This window comes from Liolophura sinensis, chromosome 8 (assembly GCF_032854445.1).
Source record: "Liolophura sinensis isolate JHLJ2023 chromosome 8, CUHK_Ljap_v2, whole genome shotgun sequence".
In the NCBI taxonomy this organism is placed as follows: Eukaryota; Metazoa; Mollusca; class Polyplacophora; order Chitonida; family Chitonidae; genus Liolophura; species Liolophura sinensis.
The window spans coordinates 1,235,854-1,253,983 of record NC_088302.1 but is presented as its reverse complement, the minus strand read 5'-3'; the positions used below and the strand labels follow the sequence as shown (position 1 = coordinate 1,253,983).

General features: G+C 42.5%; 1 protein-coding gene across 3 annotated transcripts; it reads right to left on the bottom strand.

The window, feature by feature from the left end:
- Window positions 1-3,902: 3,902 nt before the first annotated feature.
- LOC135472990 (ribosomal RNA-processing protein 8-like) lies at window positions 3,903-18,097 on the bottom strand. 3 transcript variants are annotated; one of them, XM_064752749.1, is made up of 7 exons: window positions 17,904-18,097; window positions 16,560-16,648; window positions 14,366-15,450; window positions 13,983-14,112; window positions 12,551-12,657; window positions 4,963-5,059; window positions 3,903-4,168 (listed from the first exon to the last, which is right to left on the bottom strand). In XM_064752749.1, the coding sequence occupies exons 1-7, from the start codon at window positions 18,010-18,012 to the stop codon at window positions 4,061-4,063; spliced, it is 1,725 nt and encodes a 574-aa protein (XP_064608819.1). In that variant the 5' UTR covers window positions 18,013-18,097; the 3' UTR covers window positions 3,903-4,060. The 3 variants fall into 3 exon arrangements, with proteins under 3 accessions (XP_064608819.1, XP_064608821.1, XP_064608822.1); XM_064752751.1 differs by having other exon boundaries at window positions 17,941-18,066; XM_064752752.1 differs by lacking the exon at window positions 4,963-5,059.
- Between the last annotated feature and the right edge of the window lie 33 nt (window positions 18,098-18,130).

Below are 18,130 nucleotides of genomic sequence, written 5' to 3'. Positions count from 1 at the left end.
GCCATCTTGTGTCCACTACATCTATTCCTCTCCTGCTATGAGTGAGTACTAGTACTGCATTGCCATCTTGTGTCCACTACATCTATCCCTGTCCTGCTATGAGTGAGTACTAGTACTGCATTGCCATCTTGTGTCCACTACATCTATTCCTGTCCTGCTATGAGTGAGCACTAGTACTGCATTGCCATCTTGTGTCCACCACCCCTGTTCCTCTCCTGCTATGAGTGAGTACTAGTACTGCATTGCCATCTTGTGTCCACTACATCTATTCCTCTTCTGCCATGAGTGAGTACTAGTACTGCATTGCCATCTTGTGTCCACTACATCTATTCCTGTCCTGCTATGAGTGAGTACTAGTGCTGCATTGCCATCTTGTGTCCACTACATCTATTCCTGTCCTGCTATGAGTGAGTACTAGTACTGCATTGCCATCTTGTGTCCACTGTCCCTGTTCCTCTCCTGCTATGAGTGAGTACTAGTACTGCATTGCCATTTTGTGTCCACTACCCCTGTTCCTCTCCTGCTATGAGTGAGTACTGGGACTGCATTGCCATTTTGTGTCCACTACCCCTGTTCGTCTCCTGCTATGAGTGAGTACTGGGACTGCATTGCCATTTTGTGTCCACTACCCCTGTTCCTCTCCTGCTATGAGTGAGTACTAGTACTGCATTGCCGTCTTGTGTCGACTACATCTATTTCTCTCCTACTATGAGTCAGTACTAGTACTGCATTGCCATTTTGTGTCCACTACATCTATTCCTCTCCTGCTATGGGTGAGTACTAGCACTGCATTGCCATTTTGTATCCACTACCTCTGTTCCTCTCCTGCTATGAGTGAGTACTAGTACTGCATTGCCATCTTGTGTCCACTACATCTATTTCTCTCCTACTATGAGTGAGTACTAGTACTGCATTGCCATTTTGTCCACTACACCTGTTCCTCTCCTGCTATGAGTGAGTACTAGCACTGCATTGCCATTTTGTGTCCACTACCCCTGTTCCTCTCCTGCTATGGGTGAGTACTGGGACTGCATTGCCATTTTGTGTCCACTACCCCTGTTCCTCTCCTGCTATGAGTGAATACTAGTACTACATTGCCATCTTGTGTCCACTATCCCTGTTCCTCTCCTGCTATGAGTGAGTACTGGGACTGCATTGCCATTTTGTGTCCACTACCCCTGTTCGTCTCCTGCTATGAGTTAGTACTAGTACTGCATTGCCATTTTGTGTCCACTACATCTATTCCTCTCCTGCTATGAGTGAGTACTATTACTGCATTGCCATCTTGTGTCCACTACATCTATTTCTCTCCTGCTATGAGTGAGTACTAGTACTGCATTGCCATCTTGTGTCCACTACATCTATTCCTCTCCTGCTATGAGTGAGTACTAGTACGGCATTGCCATCTTGTGTCCACTACATCTATTTCTCTCCTGCTATGAGTGAGTACTAGTACTGCATTGCCATCTTGTGTCCACTACATCTATTCCTCTCCTGCTATGAGTGAGTACTAGTACGGCATTGCCATCTTGTGTCCACTACATCTATTCCTGTCCTGCTATGAGTGAGTACTATTACTGCATTGCCATCTTGTGTCCACTACATCTATTCCTGTCCTGCTAGGAGTGAGTACTAGTACTGCATTGTCATCTTGTGTCCACTACCCCTGTTCCTCTCCTGCTATGAGTGAGTACTAGTACTGCATTGCCATTTTGTGTTCACTACATCTATTCCTGTCCTGCTATGAGTGAGTACTAGTACTGCATTGCCATTTTGTGTCCACTACACCTGTTCCTCTCCTGCTGTGAGTGAGTACTAGTACTGCATTGCCATTTTGTTCACTACCCCTGTTCCTCTCCTGCTATGAGTGAGTACTAGTGCTGCATTGCTATTTTGTGTCCACTACATCTATTCTTCTCCTGCTATGAGTGAGTACTGGAACTGCATTGCCATTTTGTCCACTACACCTGTTCCTCTCCTGCTATGAGTGAGTACTAGTGCTGCATTGCTATTTTGTGCCCACTACATCTATTCCTCTCCTGCTATGAGTGAGTACTGGAACTGCATAGCCATCTTGTGTCCACTAAAAAGGGAGGTATGAACAATAGACTACTCCACTTAGACCCCAAGTTACCTTGGGCAGGAAAGATTGCCCATGGACATAACTTTATGTAACTACAGCACAAACGTTATGTAGCTACAACCTAAATCAGTGAGTATCAAACCGAGACAAAATCTCATTAAGAAGTCTGATGGAAGTGACACGATTGACTGATATAGTGGGAAGGCGGCATATGTTTATTCCTGTGAAATGACTCTAGCCTGAAATAGGATATTGTGCCATTGACATTGTACAATGTCGGGGCTTCCGTGGCTCAGTTGGTTAGCGCGCTAGTGCAGCCTAATGACCCAGGAGTCTCTCACCAATGCGGTCGCTGTGAGTTCAAGTCCAGCTCATGCTGGCTTCCTCTCGGATGGTTGCGGATGGTCGTGGGTTTCCCCCGGGCTGTGCCCGGTTTCCACCCACCATAATGCTGGCCGCCGTCGTATAAGTGAAATATTCTTGAGTACGGCGTAAAACACCAATCAAATAAATAAATAAATTGTACAATGTCTACAATATATCAGTTTTTACCGTGACCTCGTACTGTCTTTAATGTGACGTCATCAAGAAGGGCTGCGAAAGGAACATTTTGCATGGGTTAAATATTTAATGTGTTGTTATCATGAAGGCCTGGGAAAGGAACATTTAGCAGCGGTTAAATAACATTCCATTATGATTGTAGAATGTAGGTAACTGAAACACCTGAAACTCATCATATATCTCCAGTGGCCTCACAATACTTCAGAGATCCTACAAAGATTTATAACTTCTTCAAGGATGCTGAAGCTATACAAAATGATCACTCAATAACGAAATTACTCCTGCCAAACTCAAAGTTTATTTACCATATGTAAGACGCTTTTTACATTTACATGTATACGACAGTGGCTGGGTTTATGGTTGTGGGGGGCGCGAGTGCCGAGGGTTAACCACTGCCCTTCTCCGGGTGCCGGACAAACAATCTGACACAAGCCACACCGAGATTTGAACCGGTGATCATGAGGGAATTGTGGAAAAGAGGATTCAGTAGTTAAGTGGTTGCCCTTTTAGGCTCTCACTAGCAACATGCACTTTGAGGCATACATGTTGTAAACACCAATCACACAGTTATACAGGGAATCAGTCAGTTATACGCTGGAGTGTCCATAGTTATATTCCAAACCAACACATTGATCAAGAACAAGATCAATTAATATGTCGGTACTGGCTGTGACACATACTGCCTTAATCTGGCACAAAGACATTGGCAGTCAATGTGGATTTGCCATATACACTTTCGGCTGAAGTAAAATAACAGGTGTTCTGATGTTTTAGGCTTGGTCTTGAGTTAAGTGAATTACAGATGTCATAGCTACACAAATATCGCCCTGTTGTTACACATAGTATTATTTCTTACAATATTTATGAGATGTGGATTCAATTCAGCGATGAATGTAAAAATCTGTGATGTTGGTATAAATCTATATGATGTATTATCATGATGGACTTTTGATAGCACTCAGCTTGTCAGGAGGACAGGGAAACCCAAAGAATGAATGTATGTGTAGGACAATCAGGCAGACAAATAGTAAATACTTCACCGATTTACTTCATGGTTGATAGTAGTGAAGGTTACAACTGAAAAGACGGACAAAAATCTTGCCAAGACAAGGCTGAAATATTGTCGATGTGGCTTTAAGCCCGTATCATTCATTTGTTCATTCATTCATTCACTCACAAAAAACAAAACAAACACCAACCAACAAAACAACATGAAGTTCTTGCCAATAAAATAAACTTTAATGAATAAATAGATGGTACACGTAGTCATTCTAGATTCATCGGCAAAATAAGAGTTAATGGATTCTGAGGAAATCAAAAAAAAAAAAGAGCCAACCTTTCACATGACCATGACATAAAACATTGTGATTTTAAAGATCTGTTAGCGCTGCAACATCACCTTCTGACTAGTCAAGGTCAACGTCTCTTATAAACACAAGGTTTTAATGATAATGCTAATGCCGTGGTTTGGGGGTGTGAAACCTTCTTGAAATCCAGCAGCACAAACATCCTACTGGGAGTATTCTGGATAAAGACAAAATACATTCATTATCTTCCTGTAATTTGTTTGGGGTTAAATACAGTACTGGAGATATTTACATATTTGATTGGTGTTTTATGCAGTACTCAAGAATATTTCACCTATAAGACAGCAGCCAACATTATGGTTAGAGGAAGCCGGGCAGAGCTCTCCTCCAGGACCCACAATTACTGGCAGTACTGGCAGACCTTCTGACAGCCAGCATGAACTGAACTTGAAGTCACAGTGACTGAATTGGTGAGAGGCACTTGGGTCATTGTGCCGCACTCGCGTGCCAACCCTTTCGTCCAGTGAGGGCCCTACTCAAGAAAATTTTACGTATATGAAGGCAGCCAGCATTATGGTGGAAGGAAATAGGGAAGAGCTCGAGAAAAACCACGACCATATATGTCCATAATGGCATTATCAGGCATATAGACCAGACTCCACATCCCCACATCTGCATGCACAGAATGTAGAATGTTAACTACTAGTCTAACTCCACCTCTGTTAATACTTTAATTTATTTGGATTGACTGGATTTACCTGACAAAACCCAGGACTAAAACATTGCAGATGAATAGGCGAAAGCTAGGTTTGAACCTGTGACCTCACTGGTCAGGAAGGGTCTCTACTAACATAATAAATTTCCACTTTCATTACTTACCTGGTTTATCTTACAGGTCCTGAAGAGACCCTGCTAACGCATTCAATTTCCACTTTCACTGCTTACCTTGTTTGTCTTACAGGTAAGGAAGAGACCCTGCTAATGCATTCAATTTCCACTTTCGCTGCTTACCTGATTTATTGAACTAAAACCCAACTTCTTAAGACTGTCAATGAACTGTGGCAAGCTGTCAAACCTACTGCTGACTTCTGCAATCTTCAGTATGCCACTAAAATGAATAATGAAATGAATGAATATCAGTTCAGAGCTGATGAATTGTAAACTTGTTCCAATGCCTGATTGGTTACTGTCTGTGACGAGTTCAGAGCTGATGAATGGTAAACTTGTTCCAATGCCTTATTGGTTACTGTCTGTGACGAGTTCAGAGCTGATGAATGGTAAACTTGTTCCAATGCCTTATTGGTTACTGTCTGTGACTAGTTCAGAGCTGATGAATGGTAAACTTGTTCCAGTGCCTTATTGGTTACTGTCTCTGACGAGTTCAGAGGTGATGAATGGTAAACTTGTTCCAATGCCTTACTGGTTATTGTCTGTGACTAGTTCAGAGCTGATGAATGGTAAACTTGTTCCAGTGCCTTATTGGTTACTGTCTGTGACGAGTTCAGAGCTGATGAATGGTAAACTTGTTCCAATGCCTTATTGGTTACTGTCTGTGACTAGTTCAGAGCTGACAAATGGTAAACTTGTTCCAAGGCCTTATTTGTTACTGTCTGTGACTAGTTCAGAGCTGATGAATGGTGAACTTGTTCCAATGTCTTATTGGTTACTGTCTGTGACTAGTTCAGAGCTGATCAGTGGTAAACTTGTTCCAAGGTCTTACTGGTTACTGTCTGTGACTAGTTCAGAGTTGATAAATGGTAAACTTGTTCCAAGGTCTTACTGGTTACTGTCTGTGACTAGTTCAGAGCTGATGAATGGTAAACTTGTTCCAATGCCTTATTGGTTACCGTCTGTGACTATTTCAGTGCTGATGAATTGTAAACGTTCCAATGCCTTATTGGTTACTGTCTGTGACTAGTTCAGAGCTGATGAATTGTAAACTTATTCTAAGACCTTATTTGTTACTGTCTGTGACTAGTTCAGAGCTGACGAATTGTAAACTTATTCTAAGACCTTATCTGTTACTGTCTGTGACTAGTTCAGAGCTGACGAATTGTAAACTTGTTCCAATGCCTTATTGGTTACTGTCTGTGACTAGTTCAGAGTTGATGAATGGTAAACTTGTTCCAATGCCTTATTGGTTACTGTCTGTGACTAGTTCAGAGTTGATGAATGGTAAACTTATTCTAAGACCTTATCTGTTACTGTCTGTGACTAGTTCAGAGCTGACGAATTGTAAACTTGTTCCAATGTCTTATTGGTTACTGTCTGTGACTAGTTCAGAGTTGATGAATGGTAAACTTGTTCCAATGCCTTATCGGTTACTGTCTGTGACTAGTTCAGAGTTGATGAATGGTAAACTTGTTCCAATGCCTTATTGGTTACTGTCTGTGACTAGTTCAGACTTGATGAATGGTAAACTTGTTCCAATGCCTTACTGGTTATTGTCAGTGACTAGTTCAGAGTTGATAAATGGTAAACTTATTCTAAGACCTTATCTGTTACTGTCTGTGACTAGTTCAGAGTTGATAAATGGTAAACTTATTCTAAGACCTTATCTGTTACTGTCTGTGACTAGTTCAGAGCTGACGAATGGTAAACTTGTTCCACGGCCTTACTGGTTACTGTCTGTGACTAGTTCAGAGCTGAAGAATGGTAAACTTGTTCCAATACCTTAATGGTTACTGTCAGTGACTAATACTTTGGTGGTTTAAAGCACAATGGGTAAACATAACTAAAAAATAGCATAGGTATCACACATACATGTGCCATCTATTAATAGAACAGATTGAATTTTGGCAATGGTTTGAGAGATGAAATCAGTGCCTAGTAAATGACCTAACATTTTGTGAAATATCATGAAGCTGAGTGTCAGTAGACATCAAGGTTTAGGATAGCAGGAAATGTCGTCAGTTTGTATGAACATGAATTTGAGTGTCAGAAAATATTCTAGAGTTTGAGTATCAGAAAATATTGTGAATTAGTGTGTGTACAAAAATCATGATTTTAAAACCAGGAAAGGTAATGAATTTGTGTGTCAGTGAAGGTCATCAATTGGCATTCGAGTGAAGGTCATGCATTTGCATTTCAGTGAACATGGTTACGGTCAAAGATCTGCATTTCAGTTCAGGAGATACCATCTGGCAAGCTGGAAAACCTAGGTTCAAATCCAAATTCATTTCACATTTGAGATGGGAGGCTTCATGTCTGGTGTCTCTGGTTGGTCTACATGTATGTTAGGTTGTATTAAGATGTGTCATACAGCTCACCCTGTCTTCAGGATGCAGTTAGCCTCTGTCAGGTACGTAAGGATGTGTCATACAACTCACCCTGTCTTCAGGATGCAGCTTGTCTCTGTCAGGTGTGTAAGGATGTGTCATACAGCTCACCCTGTCTACAGGATGTGGTTAGCCACTGTCAGGTATGTAAGGATGTGTCATACAACTCACTCAGTCTGCAGGATGCAGCTTGTCTCTATTAGGTATGTAAGGATGTGTCATACAGCTCACCCAGTCTTCAGGATGCAGTTAGCCTCTGTCAAATATGTAAGGATGTGTCATACAGCTCACTCAGTCTGCAGGATGTGGTTAGCCTCTGTCAGGTATGTAAGGATGTGTCAGACAACTCACCCTGTCTTCAGGATGCAGCTTGTCTCTGTTAGGTATGTAAGGATGTGTCATACAGCTCACCCTGTCTTCAGGATGCAGCTTGTCTCTATTAGGTATGTAAGGATGTGTCATACAGCTCACCCTGTCTTCAGGATGCAGCTTATCTCTATTAGGTATGTAAGGATGTGTCATACAGCTCACCCAGTCTTCAGGATGCAGCTTGTCTCTATTAGGTATGTAAGGATGTGTCATACAGCTCACCCTGTCTTCAGGATGCAGCTTATCTCTATTAGGTATGTAAGGATGTGTCATACAGCTCACCCAGTCTGCAGGATGCAGTTAGCCTCTGTCAAATATGTAAGGATGTGTCATACAGCTCACTCAGTCTGCAGGATGTGGTTAGCCTCTGTCAGGTATGTAAGGATGTGTCAGACAACTCACCCTGTCTTCAGGATGCAGCTTGTCTCTGTTAGGTATGTAAGGATGTGTCATACAGCTCACCCTGTCTTCAGGATGCAGCTTGTCTCTGTTAGGTGTGTAAGGATGTGTCATACAACTCACCCTGTCTTCAGGATGCAGCTTGTCTCTATTAGGTATGTAAGGATGTGTCATACAGCTCACCCTGTCTTCAGGATGCAGCTTATCTCTATTAGGTATGTAAGGATGTGTCATACAGCTCACCCAGTCTTCAGGATGCAGCTTGTCTCTATTAGGTATGTAAGGATGTGTCAGACAACTCACCCTGTCTTCAGGATGTGGTTAGCCTCTGTCAGGTGTGTAAGGATGTGTCAGACAACCCACCCTGTCTACAGGATGTGGTTAGCCCCTGTCAGGTGTGTAAGGATGTGTCATACAGCTCACTCTGTCTTCAGGATGTGGTTAGCCTCTGTCAGGTGTGTAAGGATGTGTCAGACAACTCACCCTGTCTTCAGGATGCAGCTTGTCTCTGTTAGGTATGTAAGGATGTGTCAGACAACTCACCCTGTCTTCAGGATGCAGCTTGTCTCTGTTAGGTATGTAAGGATGTGTCAGACAACTCACCCTGTCTTCAGGATGCAGCTTGTCTCTGTTAGGTATGTAAGGATGTGTCAGACAACTCACCCAGTCTTCAGGATGTGGTTAGCCTCTGTCAGGTATGTAAGGATGTGTCAGACAACTCACCCTGTCTTCAGGATGCAGCTTGTCTCTGTTAGGTATGTAAGGATGTGTCATACAGCTCACCCTGTCTTCAGGATGCAGCTTGTCTCTGTTAGGTGTGTAAGGATGTGTCATACAACTCACCCTGTCTTCAGGATGCAGCTTGTCTCTATTAGGTATGTAAGGATGTGTCATACAGCTCACCCTGTCTTCAGGATGCAGCTTATCTCTATTAGGTATGTAAGGATGTGTCATACAGCTCACCCAGTCTTCAGGATGCAGCTTGTCTCTATTAGGTATGTAAGGATGTGTCAGACAACTCACCCTGTCTTCAGGATGTGGTTAGCCTCTGTCAGGTGTGTAAGGATGTGTCAGACAACTCACCCTGTCTACAGGATGTGGTTAGCCCCTGTCAGGTATGTAAGGATGTGTCATACAGCTCACTCTGTCTTCAGGATGTGGTTAGCCTCTGTCAGGTGTGTAAGGATGTGTCAGACAACTCACCCTGTCTTCAGGATGCAGCTTGTCTCTGTTAGGTATGTAAGGATGTGTCAGACAACTCACCCTGTCTTCAGGATGCAGCTTGTCTCTGTTAGGTATGTAAGGATGTGTCAGACAACTCACCCTGTCTTCAGGATGCAGCTTGTCTCTGTTAGGTATGTAAGGATGTGTCAGACAACTCACCCAGTCTTCAGGATGTGGTTAGCCTCTGTCAGGTATGTAAGGATGTGTCATACAACTCACCCTGTCTTCAGGATGTGGTTAGCCTCTGTCAGGTACGTAAGGATGTGTCATACAGCTCACCCTGTCTTCAGGATGTGGTTAGCCTCTGTCAGGTACGTAAGGATGTGTCATACAGCTCACCCTGTCTTCAGGATGTGGTTAGCCTCTGTCAGGTACGTAAGGATGTGTCATACAGCTCACTCTGTCTTCAGGATGTGGTTAGCCTCTGTCAGGTGTGTAAGGATGTGTCAGACAACTCACCCTGTCTTCAGGATGCAGCTTGTCTCTGTTAGGTATGTAAGGATGTGTCAGACAACTCACCCTGTCTTCAGGATGCAGCTTGTCTCTGTTAGGTATGTAAGGATGTGTCAGACAACTCACCCTGTCTTCAGGATGCAGCTTGTCTCTGTTAGGTATGTAAGGATGTGTCAGACAACTCACCCTGTCTTCAGGATGTGGTTAGCCTCTGTCAGGTATGTAAGGATGTGTCATACAACTCACCCTGTCTTCAGGATGTGGTTAGCCTCTGTCAGGTACGTAAGGATGTGTCATACAGCTCACCCTGTCTTCAGGATGTGGTTAGCCTCTGTCAAATATGTAAGGATGTGTCAGACAACTCACCCAGTCTACAGGATGTGGTTAGCCACTGTCAGGTATGTAAGGATGTGTCATACAGCTCACCCTGTCTTCAGGATGCAGTTAGCCTCTGTCAAATATGTAAGGATGTGTCAGACAACTCACCCAGTCTACAGGATGTGGTTAGCCACTGTCAGGTATGTAAGGATGTGTCAGACAACTCACCCAGTCTACAGGATGTGGTTAGCCACTGTCAGGTATGTAAGGATGTGTCAGACAACTCACCCTGTCTTCAGGATGCAGCTTGTCTCTATTAGGTATGTAAGGATGTGTCAGACAACTCACCCAGTCTACAGGATGCAGCTTGTCTCTATTAGGTATGTAAGGATGTGTCAGACAACTCACCCAGTCTTCAGGATGCAGTTAGCCTCTGTCAAATATGTAAGGATGTGTCAGACAACTCACCCAGTCTACAGGATGTGGTTAGTCTCTGTCAGGTATGTAAGGATGTGTCATACAGCTCACCCAGTCTTCAGGATGTAGTTGGCCTCTGTCAGGTGTGTAAGGATGTGTCAGACAACTCACCCAGTCTACAGGATGTGATTAGCCTCTGTCAGGTGTGTAAGGATGTGTCAGACAACTCACCCAGTCTTCAGGATGTGGTTTGCCTCTGTCAGGTGTGTAAGGATGTGTCATACAACTCAACCAGTCTTCAGGATGCAGTTAGCCTCTGTCAGGTATGTAAGGATGTGTCAGACAACTCACCCAGTCTACAACATGTTGTTTGTCTCTGTCAGGTATGTAAGGATGTGTCATACAACTCACCCGGTCTACAGGATGTGGTTAGCCTCTGTCAGGTATGTAAGGATGTGTCATACAACTCACCCAGTCTACAGGATGTGGTTAGCCACTGTCAGGTATGTAAGGATGTGTCAGACAACTCACCCTGTCTTCAGGATGCAGTTTGCCTCTGTCAGGTATGTAAGGATGTGCCAGACAACTCACCCTGTCTTCAGGATGTGGTTAGCCCCTGTCAGGTATGTAAGGGTGTGTCAGACAACTCACCCAGTCTACAAGATGCAGTTAGCCTATGTCAGGTATGTAAAGATGTGTCAGACAACTCACCCAGTCTTCAGGATGTGGTTAGCCTCTGTCAGGTATGTAAGGATGTGTCATACAACTCACCCAGTCTACAGGATGTGGTTAGCCTCTGTCAGGTATGTAAGGATGTGTCAGACAACTCACCCAGTCTTCAGGATGCAGGTAGCCTCTGTTAGGTATGTAAGGATGTGTCATACAACTCACCTAGTCTACAGGATGTGGTTAGTCTCTGTCAGGTGTGTAAGGATGTGTCATACAAATCACCCAGTCTACAGGATGTGGTTATCCTCTGTCAGGTACGTAAGGATGTGTTAGACAACTCACTCAGTCTTCAGGATGCAGTTAGCGTCTGTCAGGTGTGTAAGGATGTGTCAGACAACTCACCCAGTCTTCAGGATGTGGTTAGTCTCTGTCAGGTGTGTAAGGATGTGTCAGACAACTCACCCAGTCTTCAGGATGTAGTCTGCCTCTGTCAGGTATGTAAGGATGTGTCAGACAACTCACCCAGTCTTCAGGATGTAGTCTGCCTCTGTCAGGTGTGTAAGGATGTGTCATTCAACTCACCCAGTCTTCAGGATGCAGTTTGTCTCTGTCAGGTATGTAAGGATGTGTCAGACAACTCACCCAGTCTTCAGGATGTAGTTAGCCTCTGTCAGGTGTGTAAGGATGTGTCATTCAACTCACCCAGTCTACAGGATGCAGTTTGTCTCTGTCAGATGTGTACGGATGTGTTACAATGTGTCAGACAACACACCCAGTCTTCAGGATGCAGGTTGTCTCTATCAGGTATGTAAGGATGTGTTACAATGTGTCAGACAACTCACAAAGTCTACAGGATGTGGTTAGCCACTGTCAGGTATGTCAGGATGTGCCAGACAACTCACCCTGTCTTCAGGATGTGGTTAGTCTCTGTCAGGTATGTAAGGATGTGTCAGACAACTCACCCAGTCTACAGGATGCAGTTTGCCTCTATCAGATATGTGAGGATGGGTTACAATGTGTCAGACAACTCACCCAGTCTTCAGGATGTGGTTAGTCTCTGTCAGGTATGTAAGGATGTGTCAGACAACTCACCCAGTCTTCAGGCTGTGGTTTGCTTCTGTCAGGAGTGTAAGGATGTGTCAGACAACTCACCCAGTCTACAGGATGTGGTTAGCCTCTGTCAGGTGTGTAAGGATGTGTCAGACAACTCACCCAGTCTTCAGGCTGTGGTTTGCCTCTGTCAGGAGTGTAAGGATGGGTTACAATGTGTTGGACAACTCACCCTGTCTTCAGGATGTGGATAGCTCCTGTCAGGTATGTAAGGATGTGTCAGACAACTCACCCAGTCTTCAGGATGCAGTTTGCCTCTGTCAGGTATGTAAGGATGTGTCAGACAACTCACCCTATCTTCAGGATGTGGTTAGCCTCTGTCAGGTGTGTAAGGATGGGTTACAATGTGTTGGACAACTCACCCTGTCTTCAGGATGCGATTGGCCTCTGTCAGGTAATCCACCAGGTTGGTTCCCATCAGAGAAAGGCAAAACACACAGATATCTACACTCCGCTTCTTGAGGGGAACCTGGGAACATGGAAGTGTAAGTCTGTGATAAATACCTACATGTGTGTGATAAAACCAGAAATCCACACTCTGCTTCTCCAGGGGAACCTGGTAACATGGAAGTGTAAGTTTGTGATAAATACCTACATGTGTGTGATAAAACCAGAAATCCACACTCTGCTTCTCCAGGGGAAGCTGGGAACATGGAAGTGTAAGTTTGTGATAAATACCTACAGGTGTGTGACAAAACCAGAAATCCATACTCTGCTTCTCCAGGGGAACACGGGAACATGGAAGAGCAAGAGTTTGAAGAAAACCTACATAAGTGTGATAAAACCAGAAATCCACACTCTGCTTCTCCAAGGGAAGCTGGGAATGTCCAGAAGTAAATATCTACAGGTGATAAAAACTAATGAATAGTTTGCTCTGACAAACTTAGCAGAGCCTTGGGGAAACCATGATATCCCACCAGGTAGCGGACAAACCCAACAGAGCCCAAAGGAAACCATGACATCTCACCAGGTAACTGACAAACATAATAGAGACCTGAGGAAACCATGACATCTCACCAGGTAGCTGACAAACCCAACAGAGCCCAGAGGAAACCATGGCATCTCATCAGGTAGCGGACAAACCTAGCAGAGCCCAGAGGAAACCATGACATCTCATCCGGTAGCGGACAAACCCAACAGAGCCCAGAGGAAACCATGACATCTCATCAGGTAGCTCACAAACCCAGTAGAGCCCTGAGGAAACCATGATTTCTCACCAGGTAACTGACAAACCCAGCAGAGACCTGAGAAAACCATGATATCTCACCAGGTAGCTGACAAACCCAGCAGAGCTCTGAGGAAACCATGATATCTCAAGTGGTGTGTCAACGACTTGCAGATAAACCAGTGAGAGTTGGAGAGTATTCCAGCACAGGACCTCAGCTAATTTAATTGTAAAACAAATAATGCTTTTGTTAATCATTAAAACAATTAATCTGTTGAAAGCGTCAAAGTAATTGCTTTGACGGAAACAAACAACCTTAAACAAAACTCATATAACACCACACCACCACCATTAGCTAGGTCATCATGTGGTAAAGTAACTTGCCCAAGGTCGGTGGTTTCTCTCCAGGCATTCTGGTTTCCTGTTAAACCTGATCCCCATGATATAAGTGGAAAACAACAATCAGATAAATTTATGTTTGATTGATACTTTACACTTTAAATATATCAGCTCTTGTTCTCCCTCTTACAGCGTAACATTACAGGAAGAAGTTTCAATAAAGTATAGTTTATAATTTCATTTTTGTAATGTGTAAATGTGCGATGTGTAAATGTGCGATGTGTAAATACCTTGGCCATGTCACAGGCTGTCACATGCTCATTCAATGCCACGAGGTCAAATGAGTGCACTTTATTGGGGATGCTCTGAGCCAGCCTGGCGTCACCACAGCCGAAATCTGCTACAATCAACGATGGAGGTCTGCAGGAAGAAGAGTAATTCTTTTAAATTTTAATACAGATATTTTTAGTGCAGAAAGCCAAAAACTACATTCCTCTCATTTTTGTGAAAGCAAAGATGTGCACATGCTGTTCAGGAGAAGGCCAACCATGTTAGAAATGAGAAACTGCATCAATCAAATTCTAAAAACATGCATTTTTTGTGAAACAAATGATGAGGCATGCTTGAACTAAATACATGCCAGTGATAAATGACAGAGTATTCATCTACTCACTTGTTGCTGATATATTTAATAATGGAGTCCAGTGGGTTTGAAGGCCACTTTTCCACCTGGTTCTGAAATCCATCATGGTATACAAGAAAAGCTTCCTCATCTTCAGCAAACAGGTTGTACGATTCCTGTCCTGTTTGGGTATACAACTGCTCATTCAGGAAACGAAAACGAGCAGATGTAAGCTTCGCAGTCACTTTCTCCTTCAATGTTGATCCACCCCTCTTCACCCCTTTCTCTGCGTCCTCTGGTTTTTCTGTTTTCCTTTCTGTTTTCAACCTCTTTGTTGTAACTGGTTTGGATTCAGTGGTCTTTTCCTGCTGATCCTCTGATTTATGAATACTTGTGACCAGAGCCTGTTTCAGCCTTGTGACATCAAAAGAGTGAGCTTGACCACGTGATGTCGGACTCTTTCTAGCAGGTTTTGACTGGATTTCTTCACTGACTTCTGCAGCAACACCTTTTTCACCCACTCCTTGTTCACCATATTTTAACAAAACCAAATGTCTGTACTTGTTCTTTTTGGGGTTGTTTTTCTTTTTCCGTTTCCTCTTGCGCTTGGTTTGCTTTACAGCATTTTCTGGCTTTCCATTTTTCTGAGGCGACACCTTCACATCAGTGGATTTAAGTTTTTTCCTTTTCAGCTTCCTCTTTAACATTACATCCTTTGTTATCACAGGGGGATTTTCAGCTTCTCCTAAGCTTTTCTTGGACTCTTTTGTCTTCTCAACAGCATTAACTTCCTTTTTGTCCTGTTTCTTTATTGCTAGATGTTTATACTTATTTCTGGGTGATTTTGTTTTGAAGACAGGACTTTTTGATTTTTCAAGTGCTTGAATCTTTTTCTTCTTTGCAGATTTCAACTTTGGTTGTGAATCTTGTTTCATGTCTTCATGTTTTTCACTAATCACAGATCCTCTGTAGCTTGTTTTCTGATGTTTTGTTTTTGTCTTGTAGTTATCAGCATCCATCTCATCATGACCTTTATTTTTTCGCTTTTTAGGCCTCTGCACCTGCTCAACTGAATCCAACTTACAAAGTTTAGCACTCTTGGTTTCACCTGGTTCTTCACGCTTACGCTTCTCCTTCTGTTTGAATTTATGAAAGAAAGAAAGAGAGGAGAAAATGTTTATCACAGGGTGATTTACAACTTACTTACATATGTATCTGATGGTGTTTTATGCAGCCAAAGTACTGCAGCCACTGAAACATTACGCTGCAATCACATTATATTGATATCGGGCCAACAAGTCACATTTCCTTGCCAAGTGAGGCAGCAGCATGTACCATATTTAAAGTTTTTGATATGACCCGACCTGGGTTTGAGTCTAATGTCTCCTGATTTTGATGTAGACGTTCTAATCATTAGGCCACCGAAGTGGTCTCTAAGACATTTTAGTGTTCAGTCCGACAAAGGGCTTACGATGCATAGTTGGCAAACATCAATATTTCAACCTTTGTCATCATAAGGATTATTAACAAGGCAACAGCTGTTTGTTGAGAGCTTATACACATGTACATTTATAACAATATCAGTAACAATGGTAGCAATACCTTGAGCTTGAGCATGGGAACAATATTTACCATCAATAAAACACTGACAATTCTTCTGAAGCCTTTACCCCATGGTTGAAATTGGGTTTATGAACATGTCAGGTAAGACAGTTTAGCCATCTTGAAGGCATGTGTATTTTGGTTAAAAGAACCATTTTCATTTCACCCAATAAGAATCACATTCTTTTTTTGCAAAGGTTTAATGTGTAAAACTGTAACATTCGCACCTAATTTCAGTCAGCAGAGATACAAGCTCTATTCTCAGTCTAGGTAATACACAGCATGTGTTTTCTTGATAATGACAGTCTGCTATGATTACAATTTTATTCTGCTGGACAAAAAACAAATCAAAACAAAAAATCCCCAAAACTATTAAAGAACAAATTTTTATCATGTAGACAGACCACTTCTCACAGCACAATTAAATTTAAGTCAGATGCTTTGACATCGCTTACGAAACCATCCCTGATTTGGAAACTAGAGGTGTAATTTTACAGGGCAATTCTGTAATGTGAGCTGATCTGGGAGAGGTCTACTTTGCTTCTCGCCCTATGAAACTGAACTTAAAAGCATTCATCCATTGGAAACATGAAAGAATACCAAAAATAATTGTCTGTTCTGTTTCACAAAGACTGCTACTTACAGAGAATAACTTTCTGGATAAATCATCAGCTGTTTTGTTAGACGCCCAGTCCTCCTGTTCAAACATCATGATCTCTGTCACAGGATGGACTGCAATACATACAAATATATTTGCCAATATTACCTAAGCGGACAATTTATTGAGTTATTTGACTGGTGGTTTATGCCCTACTCAAGAATATTTCACTTAAACGACAACAGAGGGCTTTATGGTTAGAGTAAACCAAGCACAGCCCACGGGAAACTCCCAACCATCTGTCGGTTGCTTGCTATCCTTCACAGGCATGACTGAAAAGGAAGCCAGCATGAGATGGATTTGAACTCAGTGTTCACATTTGTGGGAGGCTCTTGAATCTCTGCACTAGCACACTAACCACTCATCCATGGAGGTCACCCTATGTCACATTCACAAATCATCTTACATTAAATTAGACGCATCAATCTTATATTTTAATTATTCTACCAATTGATGTTACATATTCTTTGAATGAGTGATTATTACTTTCTATCAGAATGGCAATATCAAAGCCATATTGATGTGCAAATGTTGTTTGAATGTGAGGTCTGGATTTTATTACACAAAACTTAATACAATTTTATCATTCTCTATGCTCATATATTCAGCTGCTGCATCTGTGAGTATCCTGGATGCCACAATTCTTGTCAAGTAATCCATAGTCCTAATCACCATTTAAGACTATGGTGTTTAGTAGTGCCGCTTCTCCAAAAACAAGGTATTCAACTATAGAAAGAGGGGTAGGGGTATTGTCTCCAAGGGACTATCAATCCTGCTCTACCTGGAAATTTCCCCCTGAACAATTCCTCCCCTACTATCTCCCCTCACATTCAAGTATACATGCATCTTTACTTGTTCAGAACTTTAGATTTCCGGGACTCCAATTTCCTCTATCCACAAACTGGACTGCTGTTATAAGAATGAAAAATATATATTTATATATATTATATGAAGCACTGTGTTTAATACCCATGAATGAACCAATCAATCTACTTATTTAGAATTATACAATGTAACATTGGAAATAAGTTGACATTTAAACCAAGTACATAGGTATCTAACAGGACAGTATCAATTCTTAGCACATTGCCTTATCATTATGAAGTCCAGATGCTAGGGATCGTATCAATTTTAATACCTGACAAACTCACCTAACTGACAACATTCACAATAAAAGCTCTTTGAGTTCTGGCAGGGAGTGGAGAGTGGGAGGTGGGGGAGATAAGGAGAGCGAGGGGTAATTGTCAAGAGGAAAAAATCATACAGCACAAAGTGTTCAAGCAGGAACAAGGTGTATGAATATACATTCATGAAGTTGTTGTTGTTTACCAAGTGCTTCCCACCCGAATACGGCATGAAGACCAACCTGTAGCTTCAAGCGTATTAAAAAAATCGTAAAAAACTGTGTTCTTGTCTGACCCTGTAACCTACTATACATGAACTGTCTAAATGACCTTAGCAAAGCGATTATGTGGCAAACCGTAGTTTTCACGCCCGCCGCACACTGGGCGCTGACATCTTGACTGGTGAATTGTGGGACGGAATCGGCGCAATGC